General features: G+C 38.1%; 4 protein-coding genes across 4 annotated transcripts; 2 read left to right on the forward strand and 2 right to left on the reverse strand.

The window, feature by feature from the left end:
- Window positions 1-126: 126 nt before the first annotated feature.
- Window positions 127-315, reverse strand: BKA55DRAFT_531410 (uncharacterized protein; the record flags this gene model as incomplete). The annotated part of the gene is made up of 1 exon (XM_046189227.1): window positions 127-315. A coding segment is annotated over one exon (189 nt), but the record flags the coding sequence as incomplete, so codon positions are not given.
- A 1140-nt stretch (window positions 316-1455) lies between these two features.
- Window positions 1456-1611, forward strand: BKA55DRAFT_531415 (uncharacterized protein; the record flags this gene model as incomplete). Its single annotated transcript, XM_046189229.1, has 1 exon — window positions 1456-1611. A coding segment is annotated over one exon (156 nt), but the record flags the coding sequence as incomplete, so codon positions are not given.
- A 2157-nt stretch (window positions 1612-3768) lies between these two features.
- BKA55DRAFT_531418 (uncharacterized protein) lies at window positions 3769-4173 on the forward strand (the record flags this gene model as incomplete). Its single annotated transcript, XM_046189230.1, has 1 exon — window positions 3769-4173. A coding segment is annotated over one exon (405 nt), but the record flags the coding sequence as incomplete, so codon positions are not given.
- Window positions 4174-8146: 3973 nt separating this feature from the next.
- BKA55DRAFT_600537 (uncharacterized protein) lies at window positions 8147-9413 on the reverse strand (the record flags this gene model as incomplete). Its single annotated transcript, XM_046196542.1, has 5 exons — window positions 8147-8376; window positions 8482-8599; window positions 8657-8726; window positions 8796-8817; window positions 9044-9413. 5 exons carry the CDS (start codon window positions 9411-9413, stop codon window positions 8147-8149), a joined length of 810 nt encoding a protein of 269 aa, XP_046040665.1.
- Between the last annotated feature and the right edge of the window lie 4768 nt (window positions 9414-14181).

Genomic DNA, 14181 nt, shown 5'->3' on the forward strand with positions numbered 1-14181 from the left:
AGAAACTGCTTATAAGGTATAAATAAAGGTTTTAGGGTTAAAAAATTTATTTAAGGTTAGTAGTGTTAACTTATCTAGAGTAGGTAGTTTTTAGAAAATAGGGAGTAAAGGGTTAATAATCTAATCCTAGAAGTCCTTAATAGTTATATTATCTAGCTTAAACTCTTTAGTAACTTTTAAGAAAAAGAGATATAATTCTTTTAACTTAGGCAACTTAGAGAAGTTATTAGCATGTAGATATATAATAAAGTATTTGCCATTATATATAACTACTAGCTCTAAATTTGTAATTATAGTGCTAAAAGTAAACCTAATATTATCCCCCGTATCGTTTGGCAACTAATGAACTAATTTTAATAGGAAATAAAAGGACGCTAGCATAACATAGGGCAGCCGATAAACTAAATCTAAGGTAACTAATAAACTCTAGTTTGCCTATAAGATGTAATATAATCTTAGTAAAAACTTATAAGTCTATAAACTTTAACTATAGGATTATAATAAAATGTTTTTTTCCTTAAATAAATGCTTTGGATATGATTAATTACTAGATTTAATAGTAGATATTAGATTTAATATATATTAGTTAGCAAGGGTAGCCTGTATACAGCACCTAATTAGGAGCTTACCTTAACTGCTATATAGAGATATAGCGGTTGTACTTATATTAGCTATTATTAATAGAAGAAAAGTAAGTTTGCCTTAGAAGCAGGTAAAAGGGGTTTAAGCCGCTATAGATTTGGAAAAAGATATTCTCTAATTTACTCTTATATTGCCATTAATACTACTATCTATTATTGAGTTAGTATAATGGAATATTTTAATTATATAAATAACCTATGCCTTTTATACTGTAAGTTATGTAGGTATATGGTTATATACTAAAGAATCCAGGCACATCTTTACAGTAAACTATATAGACTTATAAAGAAGGAGATTAATAAAGTCAAGTTATAGGCTAAAGCACTTAACCTTATTAAAAGCGATAAGGAGATATTAGCTCTATTACCTATTTTAGATACTAGTTAACTAATTAAAGCACTTAATAAGCCTAAAAGCGGAGGGTTCTAATGCACCTTTACTACAGACTATTAGACTGTAAGTGCAAACTTAAAATAAAGAAATAAACACCTCTAGAAAGTGCATGGCATTAAGCTAGACTTAAAGCCTAGTCTATAAAAGGCTAGTGCTATTAAAGCAGATGCTGGTTTAATATACTGGAGAGATAGTATGTTTTATTAATAGCTTTTTGCTAAGGGCCTATATAGCGAATACTTTAAGGTTACAAGAGGTTATTATCTAGAGAGTCTAGATGCTAAGTAGGCAAGGGAAGATATAGCTACTTAACAGGCTACTGAAGTCTTTTAGGCAAGGTCTAAAGAGGCCTAAAAGAAGGAGATAGAGACTATTAAAGAGATAGGTGACTTGGCTGTATTAAACTCGTGGCTTTGTTAACTAGGATTAACTACCTACTTAAAAGACTTTAGTAATAAGAAACAGTATCTAAGGGGCTTTATATTATTAAAGTATACTATAAAGCCAGACGACTTTATAGCTAAGGATAACGCTAAGCTCCGGCATATATATACGGCTATTAGACGCCTTATTTAGAAAGCTGCTAGTGCAACTAGGCTAAGTATAGTCTTGTAGAATATGCTGTTTAAAGTTAATTACAAAGAGTTACACAAAGAATGCAGCATGCCCTTTTACTTCTGGTTTAAGTAACCGATTTAGAAAAAGTATATTACTATTTATCTTTAATTCTTTACCTATGCAGTTTGGGCCATTTCTTGCGAGGATGCCTTAGACCGACTACTATTTAAGCTAATTAAGAGCTAAGATACTGCTTTTAATATAATAATGGATTATGCAGCAGAACTTATTGATATTAATAATAAAGTCGAGCCTGTGCCGACGTCATTGCGGATTACTAAGTTATATTAATAGCTCGAGGATGCCGCCCTTGCATTTTATATCTCTATTCTTAATCATTTTACTAAAGTCATTAAGTATAACAGCATCCTCATCAGTTTCTTAACTATTCTAAGTATCCGAGATAATAAAATATAAGAGACTTTTGCTAATTTTACCCCCAAACTGTCGGCTATTATGGCGATTTCCTAAGTATTTCTTATTAAGTATATAGTTAATAAGAGGGCTCTATATATTTAGCAAAGAGTAGATTAAGGGCAGACCAGATAAGAGGCTAAAGATAAAAGCCTAGGTCACTTCGAAATCATATCTGAGATAACACGCCGGTTTCTAGTTAGCAGCGCTAAGGGTTAGGATACCATGCTAACGCAATTCATTATTCGGCTTTGCAATTACGGCATGGTAGCTAGCGGTTAGCAGGCTATGCTAGGTTTAGTTAATTAGGATAATAAGAAGGCGACATATAAGGGCATTTAGGTTAGTGTTCTTGGCATCCAGTCTATGCTATAGACTGCTCTATAATAAGCCGAGGCGCTGCTGTATAGGTACCTACTTTTATATAACAAGTATAAAAATCAGTTACCTATTGAACTTGGATTGCTAGAGATTCTGTGGGATGAGCTTATTGATAATGCAGTAGATGCCAGTATAGGCTATTTATTTATAAATAACCTTTTTTAACTAGTGCTAAAAAGTGATGGTTAGGTGTTCTGCAAAGTGTAGATTAATATAGTTTTGTAAAGAACGTAGTTTGAGGAGGAGTCTGGGGGTAAGCCTAAGATTCTTAAAAAGAAAGCTTAGCATTATAGCAAGTACTTAGAGGAATTTCTTAAATATCTGCTGTTTATAATATATCTAAGTAATAGGCAAGCCGCCTAGTTATTAGAGCTGCTTACCCTATGGCATAGAAATACTGCTAATAGCGGAATATAAAATATCCTTTATAAGTATAGGGTTATTATGCTTGTAGCTAGATACCACAAAGGATTCTTAAAAACTAAGTGACTTAAAATCATATACCGTTTCCTGCTACGCGAAGTTAGTGCCTTAGTTATTTATTATTTATGGCTTGTGCTACCTTTCTAGGAAGATATACAGGCAAATGCTTAGGATAAGACCGAATTATCTTCCAACTTCTAGGCTCTGGAAGAAACCCTTAATGACTTAAATGATAATGATAGGAAAGATGGATATGGGACTAGCAGTAATAGAAGCGATAATAAGGAGGATATACGTGGGCGTCCTTAAAGAGAGACAAAAGCCAAGCCGCCACGTCTAGGCCCCGGCCTACATTAGACATCTGCACAGATGACCCGCATCCTACGCCGAATGAGCCTCGAAAGTTATCAAGGTAGACTTACTATTAGTAGCTGGAGACATCTTTCTATCACAATTACGCGACGCTATTTCCACAACGGCACTACTACTTATGCATCTCTTATTAGAGAAGCTAATAAGGGTTATAGCAGCGATAGTAATAGCAACATGGAACAGGACAGTATCTAGGATGTATAGGCTTGCTATGGCTCCTTAACTGCAGGGTTGGTATATGGCAGGCTTATTATGGAAGGGTGTTTCGAGATAAATAAATGATATATTAACTTTTAGTTTATTAGTAAAGAGTGGCATTGGCTGCTTGGTTTCCTATCTGCTATTAATAGGTTTAGAGAGCTTTTTATACCGGGGCATAAACAGAAGATGCCATTATTACATTATAAAGCAATAAGAGACCTATAGCTAAGGCGATAAAAGACCCTTAGGCGAGTCAATATCGACCAGGAGCTTGGTTGCCTATATGGAGATTATGTCTGTTTTCGCGGCAAGTAGCAGGAAGCAGTAAATGCAATTATAATAAATAAGAGTCCTATAGTTATGATTATAGGGATAGGTACTAGGAAGAGTCTCTGCTTTATGCTACCTGCAGCCAGCTATCCCGGTAGGCTTACTGTTATAATTATCCTGCTTATATCTCTCCAAGGTAATCTAATAGATTGGTACCAAAAGCTCAGGATATCTTATGCTGAATGGAGAAGTGATAGGGTACCTGGAGACGTGTTAATTATGTTTATAATACCAGAGTCGGCTATAATAAAGCGCTTTCTAGACTTTCTAGAGTTATGGCAGGTTATGGCTAAAGTAGACCGGATTATTGTTAATAAATGCCATATGATTATGGAAGGAAGCCTGTCTTTTCGGCCCAAGCTATATAAGCTGGGTACCCTCGCGTTAATTAGGGTTTAGATAATCTATCTCACCGCAACACTGCCGCCAGCAGATAAACCAGCTTTCTTTAGCCTAATTAACGCACGGCATAAAGACATTATTATAATCCGGGCAAGGATAATACGTGGTAATATGGCTTATAGTGTTAGGTCAGTCCTAGCCTTGACTGCTAAGGAAGCCGTTACCGCTATCGTTAAGCAGGCAAAGGTAACAATTAATTAGAAGCTAGAAGAGTACCTATAGCCAGCTAAGATTATTATCTACTGCTAGCAAGTAGAGGCTATAAAATATCTGGCCGCAAAGCTAGGTTGTGATGCTTATTATTGCAAGATTAATATGCAAGATAGGAAGGCAGAATAACTTAAGTTTTGGATAAGTGGTATAAAGCGTAAGCAATATAGAGACAGGAGAGTGATTGTGGCGACAAATGCACTTAGTCTTGGTATTAATATACCCGATATTCAAGCAGTAGTATATATAGAGATGCCATATAGGATAGCCGACTATGCATAGCAGAGCAGGCGTACAGGCCGAGATAGACAACGCAGTAAGGCTATTATTATCTGGTTGGATATGCAAGGTAGTTCTAGGAGGCCACGGCTACTAGTATTTAAGTATGCTGCTACGGATAACTACATTAGCAGCAATATATGCCGGCGCGTAGTACTTAATTTAGTTATAGATAGGCGAAATGACCGAGAGGGCTGTAGAAGGGGCAAAGAGCTATATGATGTCTGCTAATATTATATAGATGAAGAAAAAAGAGAGAATGAATGCGGTATAATAGAAGATAGAGAGGAAGGTAATATGTAGCAACGGGAGCTAGAGGTAGAACATGCTTGGTATTATGCTGTGACCCTGGTAGCCCAAGAGCATTAAGACTTTTTAGACTATAAAAAGAAGCTTGCAGATTGAGTCCTTAAGGGTTGCCTATTCTGTAAGTGGCAGGGTTTAGGTAATAATAGGATATACTTAGGGCTATATTATAATAAAGTAATAGAAATAGGTAGGCAGGTATAGGAGGTATATAAGCTTGTTATTAGTATAGAAAAGTATATATAGAGAAGTAAGGTAGTAGAGGATTTTAGTTATTATTTAGGATGTTTTGTGCTGCAGGAATTATATAATAGCTAGGAAGAGAATAGTAAGGAGGGCGGCTGGAAAAGAGTTGTAAATGGCAAGTGCTAGTATAAGGGGGTTATAATATCTATTATTGCCTGGGTATAGATATATTTACTAAGGGAAAGTAAAGAGCTATATAGCCGGCTTGGATTTTCCTATAGGGATAAGTAAACAGATAAGTAAAGGAAGGAACAGGTTTAGAGATAGATAGGTAAAAGGGTAATCTGGGGAGGTATAGAGGCATTATAAATATATTAAGTTTTCAATAACATAATAGAGTAAGATAGCAAGGAAATTATAGCCTAATAGGTCTTAAGTAGACGCTAGCATAATATAGGGCAACTAACAAACTCTAGTTTACCTATAAGGCAGTATAGAGATATATCTAGTCTTTAATAAAATAATTAAGTAGCTAGCTATATATATACAACCTAGTGTATTAATATTATTTTAGTAACTATATAATAAAGATACTTTATTATTAAGAAGGCAGAGGTAGTGGCGGAGGAGGAAGAGGCTGTAGTCCTCGGGGCAGCAGCGGCAGCGGTATAGGGAAGCTCGTAAGTTTCTCGCCACCAGGCAGCCCTTTACTTCTCCCTCTAGCAACTTGCTTTACTATAACTATATAAAATGTTATAGAGAATGCAAATGCAAGCCACTTAAGCACCTGCAGTATACCTCTGACCTTAATATAGAGCGAAACGGCACCTAACCTCTTTGTGGCGAACTGCAGTGCATTTCCTGTCTGTATAGTAGATGCTGCACTGATAATAGAAATAGCAACTAATGCCATAAGGGCCTTCTCTAACTAGCCCTACTTAATCAAGCGCTAACTCTATGCTCTCCTCTTACTAAACTGTATATAGATGTAAGTAATAAAAAGAAGGATGCTAATAATAAAGAGCATGCCAGTAAAGGCCTGCAAATAGAAAAAGATACTTTATTGCAGCTAAAGGGCGGTCTTAAGGGTAGGCAGACTAGGGATTAGAGACCCCTTGCCCCCTTAACCTAACTAGGAGGTTAAGGCAGTACTAAGTAACTATAGAGTTATTAAGTAAGGGGTAGCTATGTAATTATAAGTATTATTTCTAGATATATATACTCTTATATATATTAGTCTTAGATTTTCTAGTAGAACTGCCTATAGGAATATTAGGTATAAAGGAAAAAGCTTACTAAAATAACTAATTTGAAGTTCTGCTATGCTTAAGCTATTAATTACTATTAAAAATATACTAGGTAACCTAGGGCTATCGGATACGCATCCGGTTAGAGATAGTGCTAGGTTAAGTTAGCATATATAACAAGTTCTAGATAAGTAAAGCTCTTACTGTAAAATACTAGGCCTATAACAGGGAAAATAGAGATAACTAGTAATTCCATAATTCGGAGCTCTTAAATTACTAAGTTAGTTAATTCTCTACCTTATATATGCTTATTAGACTTATGTATTAAAGTAAGAATAGACTGTATAGATATTAATAATATAGGAAGATATTAGGGTTAAGGTATATAGGGTAGTAAGTTAACTAATAATAACTAAGGAATAAGGGCGTTTTTCTTTAGTAACTATATAAGAGTAGTAAATAAATTAGACTTTATAGATATATAAGTAATATCTCTCTTATTATTAGGAGTTTTTAAATAACTTTTATATTCTATACTTTAATCTGCTATTTATATTATTAGAAGTAATAAATTGTATTTTTAATAAAGGCGCTTAGCACTATTACAACTATATATAACTGCATAAGTATATTACTATCTAGCTTTAGATCCTTTATATTAATTAAGCTAGAAGTATATACTTTTATCTAAGCATACTAACTTTATCTAGTTATAGCATAAGGATTATTAAAGCATTTAGCCTTATAGCTACCCTCCTATTGCTTCTAGTTTAGACTTTATATTTACTTAAGTTCTATTTACTTAAAACATTTAGCCTTTATAAATAGATACTAGTGGTAAAGGACTGGCCTTACTGCGTTATAAATCCTACCTTAGATACACTCTAGCATTATAACCTAAGGCTCTCCTTATATATTAGTTAGATAGGCAGTTATGTATTAATGTTAGCCTGCTTAATGCGTTAGGTCAGGATATAAGAGAGTAGTCCAATATAATGCCATCTACCTAATAGTGCAGTTATGCGGCCTAGTAGGCCAGGGTTAGTTGCTAAAAATAAAACAGGCTATGTATAAGTAAGCTACTAAATATGCCTTGCCAGGCTAGTAGAAAGGCCTTTAGTAAACCTAGCCTTAAAGATAAGGCATTTAATTAGGTATTAGCGCTCTATTAGCTCTTACTTTTCTAATTAAAACAAAGCTATCGGCCCTTCTGCTTATCCTTCGCTCTTAACTACTAAAGCAAGTAACCTCTAACTTAAGCTATTAGTGCCATACTTACTTTTACCCTAACCAGTATATTGAGGCTAGACTAATAGAGGTATGCAGGCAGTTGCAAAAGCTTATTGGTTTAGATATATAGTAAATCAAGGCTTTAAAGGAGCACTTTTATTAGCTAAGACCTTAATAAAAGTTCGGGAATGCCAACCTAACCTACTAAAGGTTTATAACAGGAATTACAAAGCTAATAACCAACACCCTAAAGATAACCAACTATAGGTAGGTAAGGCAGAATTACCTAAGTAAAACCAGTTTATCCACATTTACTAGGCAGAGTTTAAGTAAATTTCCAGTTTCTCCCATACTAAGGGGTTCTAACTATATAGCTACCTTCAGACCTCACTATTACTAGACCACTTAAGAGGTCTCTTGCATAATAAAGGGTTATAAAATTGTTATGTTATTACAGTAGCTACTTAATACAGTCCTAAGGGCCATACCATTTAACTCCAGCCTGCAGGAGGTCATAGTCTATAGATAGCCATTAGGTCCTTAAATAAGACACTATCCAGAAGCTGCACTGCGGTCAGGCGGTGCTCCGGCAGATACAAGAATCCCCATCGCAAGATATCTAGGATAAGTCGTAATTCGGTAGTATTAATATCAGGCCGAAGTCGCAGTATCTTATCTTCGAGGCCGAGGTGGGGACTAGGCTTCTGATGTTGGTTATACCATTCAAGATCGCACGAGTCGCCTGCATCATATAAGCCCTTCTACTGTGCCGGAAGGGGGCCAAGGGTCTTGATGATGAAGGAGATAACTGTAAAGCTGGCCGAGCCCCTAAAGAGAGGACATTTACCATATAACTCTACAAATAAACACATATAGCTCCACATATCAGATATAAAGCTTAGGTCTACGCCATGTACTCGCTCTGAGGCACAGTATATAGCAGGTAGCTGCCCTCTTTGCATTACCTATATACCAGCTCGAATTGCCAGGCCGAAATCCCCAAGAATAATATCATCTATCACCAGCTCCTTCCGTAGAGCTATCGGCATAACTAGCTCTCCTGGCTTCTGCTGTATAGATAGTAAAATCATCCTCTAAGGACGTCTAATATACTAGTACTTAGTGGCAGTGTCATAGCTATAGAGTGGGGATAGACCGAACATAACGTTTGCACTATTTAGGTCTATATATCATATCAGCTATGTAAGGCTCGATAAGACTATTTAGGATCCAGATAGACAGCAGGCTTGCCTGGGTTAACTTACTGCAATATATAATTCCGCCATTATGCAGTGCCTTCAGGGCTTACAGCAGCTGTTTTACAGCCAACATCCTGGCAACAATCGGTTTCTCTTAGGCATAGTCCCTGAGGTTCGGGCCCTGTAATAGGAGAACAAGAACTCGATAACGGCCACAGGAGCCCGTAATAAGAAACGTATCCTGGTATACCAGAAGACAAGAGGTATCTGACACAGAGTTTTTAATCTCATCCTGCATATAGCACTCACGCTCTCCAGAGTCTCCTAGTACCATAATCTTAAGGGCGATATCTCTCTTGCTATGCATATTATAAGCCATCCAGACAACAGAGAAACCACTATGGCCCAGCTTGTAGTCTATGCAATACCTATTGGCAAGGATGTCCCCGATGTAGGTAGGATAGTAAGAGCCCCAGGTATAAAGTTCTAGATCTTCTGCTACTTTATTAAACTTGTGTTTATCCTCTAAGTCTACAAAGTCGCTGCAGTTAGTAGTGCCAATCCTGTTAGGAGGAGGCATTCTTATTGCTTTAGGTTTTAGTACTGCTTCTTGCTAACTTATTATGTTAAGATTATCTATATATCTTAAGGCGAAAATGCGAAGTAATAAAATATATATATATAGAAATAGTCCGTAATTAAAAACTCCTAGCTAAGTAAGGTAGGGTTTAGGTTTATAACTATTAAAACCCCACTTTCTAACTATAACTAATAATAATATATCTATATTACTGCAGCTTAAGTAACTAGAGGTTTCTATAAATATATAAAAACTATTAGTTCTAATGCAGATACCTTCCTGACTTAAAGGTACGCCTTATTAGGTCTTAGGTTATATACTTTAGCTATTAGCCTATTCTATAACCTGACTTAGCCAGACCTGGCCTAGCCTAGTCTACTATCTAGCTACATACCTAATAGTTTGGCAGCAGGAGTTACTCTGCTATGTTTTAGATGCCGCCCTATACGGCCGTCTACTCTATTTATATTAAGGTAATATTTATTTCAGTCCATTCAGCAACCCTAAGAGGAGATTTAGGCATTACGCCGATGTAAGCGCGCGCTGCAATATGGCTATACAACCCCCCCTGTAATAATGCTGGTATTGCCATTAGGTTTGCAAGGGGATCTTGCAGTAGTAGCGCTTTTGGTAGGAAGAATATTCCTTTAGTTTATTATAGATTTATAGTATATATAGCAAGCATAAAGGCAGGTTAGAAAGTCAGCAACCTAGTAATAGCGCTATAGTTTCCTACTTAATACCTATCTTTACTATTATTATTTTAAACACTGTTAATCTATATTTCTTAGGGTTAGGATAGGGTTATATTAGGCTATGGAAAGCTATCTTGCTTAGGTGCTATTTATATAAGGATTTATAAAGACTATAAAAAAGAGATAAATAAATGAGATAAAAGGGAGATTAGAAAGATAATAAGAAAAAGAGATAGAGAGATAAAAAGAGATAAAAGAGATATAAATATAAGAAGGATAGATAGGAATATAAGTAAGATATAGATAGGAAAGAGATATAAATAGGAAAGAGATAGAGATAGGAAAGGGATAGAGATAGGAAAGATATAAAGATTAGAAAGAGATAGAGATAGAAGAGAGATAGAGGTAAAGGAAAAATAGGGAAAAGAGATAGATTAAAACAGAAGATAGGTTGGCATCTAGGAGTGCGTTCTCCTAGGTAGATCTCGAGCTATAGAGGCAGCTGAGATAGCCCTAGTCTTAGTTAAGGTAAGGCCGATAGTTGAGTCTAGCTGTGAGGCTGCAAAGGGACCTAAGAGCTCTTGGAGCTTCTTGTAGGTCTGTGAGGTCTCCTGATCTATAAGGCCGCCTGCTGAGAAGATAAGAGGGTGGAAGAAGGCTCCAAGAGACTGATATTTCCGCCTTTTCTCACTAGCAGCTTCCTTCAAGGTGCTATAGGGGTCCTCCTTTGCAGAGTCCTTGGAGATAGCTACGATTTGGATATCATAGAAGTAGCGGCTATTTCCAATAGTGACTGCAAAGTCAGCCTGGAGGGAGGAGTCTTGCTGGACTAGGGGTTCGATCTCGACCTTAAGGTCAGGCCGGCTGCCTAGGGCTTTTACAAAGGCCCTATTAACAGCGTTATGCCTTGCAATCTACCTTCTGCTAGCTCCCTTGCAAGTATCCTCATGACCTAGGCTAGCTATAGCACCACAGGCACTATAGGGCAGGTCTAGAGGCTTAATAGGATAGAAAAGTCTGCTTCTAAGGGCTTTAGTGGTCTTAGAGTCTGTAAAAGAGTGGGGTTTCTGTATAGGTAAGACTCTAAGCCACTTGCGGCCTAGATAGCTAGCATTCTCTAGCCTGGCTTGCTTATAGGATATAGGGAGGTCTTAGAGGAAGGTTTCTAGCTTAGCCTTATTTAACTCTTTAAAAACCTCTTTAGCTAATTTCCCTTAGTCTTAACTAGGGTTTTGGGCTTCTGAGGTAGATAGAGAGGGGTAAGAAGTAAAAAAGCTAGTAATACCCTTAAGGATCTTCTTAGCTGTTTCCTTAGCTGCCTGATATAGGCCTTAGGCTAATTCCTTATGTAAAGGAAGCCCAAGACCTCCTTCCCTTACAGGAAGGGATAAGAGATAGGGATCAGGCTCTTTAGGACGCTCGGCTGGGCTCCTAGCTATTAAGGTCATAATAGCTTCCTTAATAAGGATATCAGCTCTTTCCTATAGGTCAGATAGACCTTCTGGGTTAAGTTGCCGAAGGAGGTGCTGTAAAAGGAGGTGGATACTGCCTCGTAGGAGAAGGAGGGAGTGTTGCTTAGGCAGGTCTTGAAGAGCAGCTATAGCCTGCTGTAAGGTTTCTAGCTTTTCTTCTAGAAATGCCCTTCTGCCTTCTAGGGGACCTATATAAGTACCCAAGGTCTTGAGACCATGGTTTTTAAGGTCCTTAATAGCTATTTCCTTGCTTTTAGCTAGGTTAAGCTTATAAGGTGATTTCTCTAGTACCTCTCTAGCTATATCTAGAGATCCTTGGTCTTTAGATAGGATATAAAGGTTATCTAGATAAGCAACTAGGGTTGCCCCTAGGAGCTTTCTAGCTAATTCCTCTAGAGTAGGTCTAAAAGAGAGGGAAAAAAGAAGTGGTCCTATTGGGTCTCCTTGCCTAACCCCTTTAGAAGAGGCTATAGTTAAACCATCTAGAAGGACTAGTAGTGAGGGGTTATTATAAGCCCAGGTTACAGCCCTATAGAAGGTAGGGGCAAAGGAGGCCACTGAGGACGCTATAGAGGGTCTAGCCCCGCTGTTGAAGGCGTTGTGGAGGTCAACTGAGGTGATATATTGGAAATCAGCCTTATTTGGGCCAGCTATAGCTTCCTCAAGAAGGAAGATAGCTGGTTCTACTCCTCCTGGGCTGCTAACGCCTAGCTGGAAGGGCAATAGCATAGAGGAGCTAAAGGAGGTCTTTAAGATAGCTTTTATAGCTACCTTATAGATAAGATCTCCCATAGCAATAGGTCTAATACCTCCATCTGGCTTCTCTAGGCCGATAAGGCGGCTTGCACATAGTAGGTCTGCCCCTGGGGCTGTTCCTTGCCTTATCATATCAGCTAGTAGCCTTAGGAAGGCTATAACTGGGGAATCTGCCTTAGATACTAGGTTTAGAAGTGGCCTAGTCCAGCCACTAAGGCCGGGGGCTTTTTCTTTTCCTATAGTAGCTATAGAGGCAAGGATAGCTTCCTCTGTGATAGGTTGGCCAGGTCTTGGGCGAGTCTTTCTTGAAAAGGGGTCTTTTGAGCCTATTGGGTGTTTTTCGAGTAAAATAGCCCTGTTTTCAGCTGTATCAGCAGCTATAGGGGTAGGGTCTATAAGAGCTCGAGAAGCCCGTCCTAGGAAGCCTCTTTCTAGCATCTTAGCTGCCCTCTTAGCTGGGCTAGGGGCTGTTTTCCTTCCTTGAGAAGGGGAAAAAGAAGTACTTTGAGCTGGGCTTTGTAGGAGGCTTTCTAGGGTCTCTAGGGAAGGGATATTAGAAGGATAGGCTCGGAGATAGGTAGATAAATCTCCTTTCTGGATTCCAAGACCTAAGATTCTAGGGAGGATAAGAAAGTATAAGAGGTTTTTCTTAGTAAGTCTCTTTATAAAGGCCTCAGCAGCCTTCTGAGTAGCTATCTTAAAAATAGCTGCCTGTCTAGCTTGTAGCTTTTTCTCCACTATAGGGATTTTTGTATAGGCTAGAAGCTTCTGTATAGATCCCTTAGCTAAGATTGGTGCTATAGCCTCTTGGTGTTGCTGCTGAAGGTCTGGGGGAGAGGAAGAGGGAGTCTCTAGGTCTAATAAGATATCTGCAAATCCTTGAGATATAGATCTGTAAGAGGACTTGGAAGAAGATCTTGAAGAAGACCTTGAGGAGGCCCTTTGAGATGACCTTAAAGAAGACCTAGCTGTAGCCTGAGGAATAGGTCTAGCTGGGGTCTGGGGATAGATCCGGCTTGGGTCTGTGAGATATGTGATATAGACCTAGCTGGAGACTGAATAGAATCCTCTTCTATAGGACTAGAAGGGGGAATACTAGCCTGAAAAGCAGTCTCTTGCCTAGGTCTTCCTCTTTTAGCTATAGGGAAGATAGGGATTTCAGGAAGGTCTAGGGAAAATAACCTGGATTGGTCTTCTGGAAAGAGGCTGCTTTGGGGTGGGCTAAGAGACTGAGAGCTTAGGAGAGGGTAAGGGCTAGGGCTGGAAGGCTGCTGCCTCTGCCTCTGTGAAGGTCTTGCTGTCTCTGGGGAAGGGGTTTTAGCTGGCCTTTTCCTTCTAGCAGCTAGCTCATATGGGGATATGGAGGTTAGGGTTGATGCGTGAGTTCAGAGAACAAAAACTTCTCAAAATGGGCCAAAAGCCAAGTATATGATAGAGCGAGACAAGCTTATTTTGATGAAACTAGACCCCGATTTTTCTCAAGTCTGTGGAATAAGTTATGATGATTCAGAATATTTAGTCGATTGATTCTAGTCAAGTTGGTTGATGACAAAGAATTTCTTGGCTCACGATAAATTCAAATAGGTATAGCGACGACCCACTTTGAAAGTCTTGGCTCACGATTAATTCAATCTGGTTTAGCGCGAAAACCTGGTGACACAATTTCGCGACCTTTCCTGATCAGTTGAAACCTATTACCCTAAAATCCAAGGCGACGAGGGGGAGAGCTACCATTCAATTGGCCTGGTAGCTTCATTGAGTCCTCAAGCCTTGACGAAATAGGGAGTCATATGCTAGTGCAAAATATCGTACAAAGACTTACAGTGCGTAGCTCTCTTTGCGATA

The sequence above is a fragment of the Fusarium redolens genome (genome assembly GCF_020744475.1).
Source record: "Fusarium redolens strain MPI-CAGE-AT-0023 chromosome Unknown BKA55scaffold_50, whole genome shotgun sequence".
NCBI lineage: Eukaryota > Fungi > Ascomycota > Sordariomycetes > Hypocreales > Nectriaceae > Fusarium > Fusarium redolens.